General features: G+C 44.6%; 1 protein-coding gene across 12 annotated transcripts in view; it reads right to left on the minus strand.

The window, feature by feature from the left end:
* Positions 1-6053, minus strand: part of pou2f1b (POU class 2 homeobox 1b) — a 29378-nt gene that overhangs the window by 8015 nt on the left and 15310 nt on the right. For all 12 annotated transcript variants that reach the window (XM_034213666.1, XM_034213664.1, XM_034213661.1 and 9 more), the window contains 5 exons: positions 3429-3570; positions 2017-2171; positions 1546-1725; positions 1258-1372; positions 304-598 (listed from right to left, as the gene is read on the minus strand). In XM_034213666.1, coding sequence (XP_034069557.1) covers positions 304-598; positions 1258-1372; positions 1546-1725; positions 2017-2171; positions 3429-3570 — 887 coding nt within the window. The remainder of the gene's footprint in view (positions 1-303; positions 599-1257; positions 1373-1545; positions 1726-2016; positions 2172-3428; positions 3571-6053) is intronic.

The following is a 6053-nucleotide window of genomic DNA, read 5'->3' on the forward strand; positions in this document are numbered from 1 at the left end:
AAGCACTTTGAATTGCCTTGTGTTGAAAAGTGCTATAAAAATAAACTTGCCTTGCCTTGCCTTGCCTTGCCTTGCCTATACTGCTTTGAACCGGTATTCCTGCATCTTGTGACTGTGTAACTCCCTCTCTTGCAGATCAGCACGGGACACTGTTCAGGAACTAGTTGTCCCAAATGCTCTGTATGTGATGACTACTTCCATTCTTGCAAGGATAATAAATACATATATCCTGATTATTGAAGCTCAAGCTGGCGACGAGTGATATTGTTCTAACATTAATATTTGAACAGAACCTGTACTAACCCAGGAGCGAACTGAGAGGAGGCCATGAGTCCCGGGTTGAGCCCCGCGGCGGCAGCAGCCATGGCGGCGAAGCTGCTGGGTAACTGAGCCTGCTGCAGCGCGGCCGAGAGACTGGAGGCCGACACCATCAGCTGACCCCCCCCCAGAGAGGCGATGGATGTGGGGGCCTGGATGATGGTGTGGCCCTTGCTCTCTGCTTTCATAGACTGAATAGTCGTTGGCGACGGGCTCAAAGATGGAGAGCAGGCTGTAGTAAATATGGGTGCAGTGGAGATGACTGATGCCGTGTTCGTGCCTTTGAGGAAGAAAACAACAGTTAGCATTCAATGATATTATAGTGCAGTGATGTGGTAGGTTTTCCTGTGTAAGGTGATTCCCCGGGAATAACTGGTAGTCATCTGAGGGGGTCCCTATTAAAACGTGTACTCTTTGAGAGTTTAACTGGTGTTTGGTGTCATATGATTATAAATATGGTTATATTCATAATATCTAAAAATATTCGTAAAGTAAAAATGGTGTAAAAACCTTTTTCACAAAAATCTAACATGATAAAGAAACCAATGTGTTTTTAGGAGTAACTTATAATTGGTATTTATAGCATCATTCTGTAATACATATATATTAACATATCTTTTCGCAAAATGAAACCTCGAACCTAATATTTTAAATGTGAGTCTATCACACAAATGTATATAAGATACTGTACCAACTAAATGGCGTAAAATGTATTTCATATTTTCTTATTCTTTTGCTTCTGGATCTCTTCTTAGGTGAGATACGTGTGCATAAAGTGAATAAATGTAAAGTCGTGTAGAGGCGTTTATATTGACTCTACTGAGTCCTTTTGGATTTCAATGCATTTGAGACACAGGATGTTTACCTAGCAACATTACTGATCGTTTGTTAGGTGCCCATTCTCAAAAAGGCAAACACACATGGTGACCCCGTACACACCTGTGAAAGACAAATTGGCGACGCTGGTGCTGGTGAGAGGCATCATTGGGCTTACAGTCAGAGTGGTGGATGTGTTAATAGAGGGACTGTTCACAAGGCTTGCTGTGCTGGCCACCTGAGAAACAGAATAACAGAGAGGAGTACATTAGTTAAGAGTGTCAACAAACAACAGCTAAAACAGATGTGATGAATCGTTTTGAATTGTAGTTTAATCCAGTGAACAAATATGTGTAAATGATCCTGAAATGGATCCTGGAATAGTTAATAGACTCTGGTGTTCGTCATTACCATGGGGCTACTGGGGGTAAAGAGGGTTTTAATGGCGCCTCCTCCCATGCCGCTGCTGGGGGGGTTGATCCTCTTCTCCTTCTGCCGGCGGTTGCAGAACCAGACCCGGATCACCTCCTTCTCCATGTTGAGCTGGTCAGCGATCATGGTGATCTCTTCAGAGGTAGGTTTTTGGTTCTGCTGGAAGAGGGCAAAAAGCCAGAGAAGCCATGTGAGCACTGAGGAGTCTCTAAAACCTGATCAATATGACATTCAGAAAAACGAGTTCCCACAAAATGGGCAAATATAGGTCAGATTAAAAAAAAGTTCTCTGTGTGTGTGTGTGTGTGTGTGTGTGTGTGTGTGTGTGTGTGTGTGTGTGTGTGTGTGTCGTAAACAATCAGTTAGAGGTAAGGTTTTGAAGCGAAATACAAATGTAGGCACCACTAAAAACATACTTCAATTAAATATGCTTTAGGGTGAGTTTCTAACCTCCAGAAAGCTATTTTCTAAGGCCACTCGGATGTTGGTCTCGATGCTAGTCCTCTTCTTCCGTCTGCGGTTGATCCCCTCGATGCCCATCCCCGGGGAGCCCAGCGCGTTGGGGCTGGACAGGGACTGGTCCGATGTCAGGTTCTCTGCACAAACAGCACCGACACAAAAGACAGGAAGAGAAGTAAAGACAAGGCCCTGGAGAGATACACAACGCACTCCAACATGTCAGGGAGACAAAGAGTATGCAGAGCTAAAGTGTGTTAAGGATATTGTGCAATCAAATGTAACTAACCTTAGTTTCTCTGATTAGGTCATCTCTCTGGGAGTGAACCTTAAATGTATGTGTGGTCAACAGACGTGTTTAGGGGGTGAGGTTTTGCATACTGTGTCTGAGGGGTATCTGTATATCCCACTGTCTTGTAGGGTGTGATGGTTTTGCATAAAGTGCCAGAGGGGGTATCAGCTGGCCTCCCAGAATGTTGTTGTAATGTAAATCTGCTTTGTGATTAGGGATGGGTATCTTTTCAAATTGATCTATTCCAATTCCGATTCCGGTTCTTATCGATTCCCCGTTTCGATTCCAAAATTGTAAAAGAAAGAGGTCAAATGTTTAGATAACAAAAATATCTTTATTCTTTTAAGCTTTAACTGACATTTTTACAAATAAAAAAATATACATGCAATACAAATGTATTGCATAATAGCTGTGCTTTATTTTAACTGAGCTATGCCTGTGGCAAGCTATTAACAGGCATTACACTGTGCCTTGTCTTTTTCTTTTTTAGTGTAGTGGAGCCTCACGTTAGAGCGTTTACCGCGACCCATCTCTGGTGTTATGAAGTGACTGAGCTCGTGAACTGTCTACTGGAGGGCGGGGGGAGCTTCGCTGCGGGGCAACTGTGGACCTCTGTCGCCTGTCAGCGCAACTTACATGATGCCGTCTAAAAAAATTAAGGGCGGTGCCGGCCGTCAGCGAACCGAGCCGGCTGTCAACGGCTCGCTGACGACCGGCCGTTCTGTGATTCTCCAGAACACACAGATGGCCAGTCGGCCCTTACCCTGTATTCCACCGGGTCACCGCAGCGCAGACGGACCCGGTGGAATACAGGGTCTACCGCGTTTAGGAACCGTTAAGCAGAACCGAAATTGTGTATTTTGTATGGGTACCCGGTACCCGGCATTTTCTTATCGGTTCTCACATGGAACCGAGTTTCGGTTCCCAACCCTATTTGTGATGTCCTCTTATAAAGAGAGCCTGTATAATAAAGTTCCTTATTGCTTTTAATACGAATATTATGTTGCTGTACGTTTGTTAGCTAACTGATTATTCTCTCTAGACCACAGCTGATTTTAAAGCTGCTACGACAAGTGCTTCTGTGTGAGGGATTCAGGAGGGTTCAGGGACAAACCTGCATCGTTGAGCCACTTCTCCAACAATGGCTTGAGTTTGCACATGTTCTTAAAGCTCAGGTTCAAGGCCTCAAAGCGAGAAATGGTAGTTTGGCTGAAGTCGTTTCCGTACAGCTTCCCCATGGCCAGGCCAACATCCCCCTGGCGGAGAGGAGAGAGAAAGAGGAAAACATGAAACAAGAGAGTGCCAGAATCCCAATACTTTTTACCCACAGACAAATTATAATATTATTATAATCAGTGTTTCTGCCAGATGGGCGTCTTGCCGTCACTTAAAAAATAATAATAAAAAAATCATAATTCGAGAGAAGATCAAGAGTTTTTATCGCTTGAAATGACGAAAAGGAAAAAGGACAAGGAAATCCCTCTGTTGGAGGGGCAAAGGAGTGGTGGGATTCTTTTCGGAGTATTGCTGATCGTTTCCCCGACATTGGCAGGACAACACGGAACGTGCGCGAATTGGACGCGATGAGCGGGGTGCTAGTGGAGCACGCGCGTGAACTGCGAGCGCCGGAGCATCGCAGCGGCAAAACTGAGGCTCCGTGGTAAACTGTGGTAACATGAAGAGCCGAGCCAAATGATCCGGCTCACTAACGTAAAGAGATAGTATCTATAAAAGGGACGTCTCAATTCAACCCCCCCCGCTCTCGGGTTGGACGCCCTCTCAGCCCTGGTCTGGCAGAAACACTGATTATAATAGAGAGTTTATTATTGGTATATGCACTAGCAAGATGAGACTATCTCTAAAACGTAACGCATGAAATTCACTGCAAGCTAAACCCCTCTCTAAACCTGGAGACATGCAGAATCAAGGGGGGGGGTGGGTGTTTCCAAAAGTCAACAACACAAGATCAGAGATGTTGGATATGGATTAATCCAAGAGGGAAATCTCAGAGAACTGAATTTGTGGAACATCAACACATGGGGCTTTCACACCAACGCGGTTCCGGCCGGTTCGGAGCTAGAGCCTGAAAAGCACCGGTCCTGTTCACACCGCAGCGGAGCCGCCTCTAAGCTCTGGAATCCGGTTTGTTTTAAGCACCAAACTGTTTTCGGTCTAGAAGCAAGAACCGCATACGTCACGCTTACGTCGGAGGGGGGCGAGATTGTACATAAAAGTTGTAACAAGCAGTAGCGCTAGGGCTGAACGATATACCGTGTCATGGCAATAACCGCGATATGCGCATGCGCGATATTCACACCGCAGGGACGTGCGGTTTTATTCATTTAAAAAAAAAAAAAAATGCTAACGTACTTTAGCACAGAATTCAAAATCAAGATACCCTTATTACTTATCGAAACTGCACATACAATATATCCGATTAAAGCTGAGACTCCACAGATTATTTAAGTATAGTATCTAAGCGATCCGATCTCGCGACAGGGGAAGCAAACACAGACATCACAACACGTACCTTTTACGGAGCTTTTACGGGAGATTGTCTCACCGTAGCTGTCAATCTGATCAAAAGACGTGTTCAATGGCATTAAAACGAGAAAAAACGCGGCTGAATCGGTTGATCCATAGTTTAATAATATATCTGTGGCTTTGAAGCAATTGTTTATAATCCATAATTCCATTTTTATGTACAAATCGGAGCACAAAAGTTAGCTGCTAATGGTAGCCACCAGAGTGTATGCAGCTTCCGGTTTTGGCTACGCGTCACTCTCACTCCTTATTTGGTAATGTAAGTAAGTAAGTAAAACTTTATTTATATAGCACCCTTCTCAACACGGATGTACAAAGAGCTTTACAGTACAGTACACAGGACACAATTCAAAGTACAACTATAAAATGTAGAATAAAAAGGCATAAAACAGCAGCAGGTAATACATAGGATAAACCATACGACAAAACACCAATAAAAAAGACAGCCACTAACTCACCTCCTCCGACGACCCAAAGGCCTGTCGGAACAGGTGTGTCTTTAACTGCCCCTTAAAAATCTCTATTGAGGCCGAGGTTTTTATTATCTGGGGGAGTTTGTTCCAAAGCCTTGGGGCCACCACCTCAAAGGCACGGTCACCCTTAGTCTTTAGCCTGGTTCGGGGCACCCTTAGGAGGCCTTGCTCAGAGGACCTCAGGGCCCGGGTTGTGATGTGCGGGTGGATAAGGTCATTGATGTAGGCTGGGGCTTGGCCATGGACAGCTCTATATGTGAAGACCAGTACTTTGAATTGGGTTCTGAGATGGACAGGGAGCCAGTGCAGGGCAGAAAGAATCGGAGTGATGTGGCATGTTTTTTTGGACCGAGTCAGTAATCTGGCTGCAGCATTTTGGACCTGTTGTAACCGGTTTATTGATGTTTTGTTGAGGCAGGAGAACAGAGCATTACAATAATCAAGCCGGGATGAAATAAAGGCACGGATAGCCATCTCCAGTTCTGCATTGGATAGAAAGCCCCTGAGCTTGGCAATGTGTGTGGGTTAGACTGCTGCATAGCCAAGACCGGAAGCAGCAGCCACTCTACTCTGGTGGCTACCATTAGTAGCTAACTTTTGTGCTCCGATTTGTACATAAAAATGGAATTATGGATTATAAACAATTGCTTCAAAGCCACAGATATATTATTAAACTATGGATCAACCGATTCAGCCGCGTTTTTTCTCGTTTTAATGCCATT

The sequence above is a fragment of the Gymnodraco acuticeps genome, unplaced genomic scaffold, assembly GCF_902827175.1.
Source record: "Gymnodraco acuticeps unplaced genomic scaffold, fGymAcu1.1, whole genome shotgun sequence".
Classification (NCBI taxonomy): Eukaryota; Metazoa; Chordata; class Actinopteri; order Perciformes; family Bathydraconidae; genus Gymnodraco; species Gymnodraco acuticeps.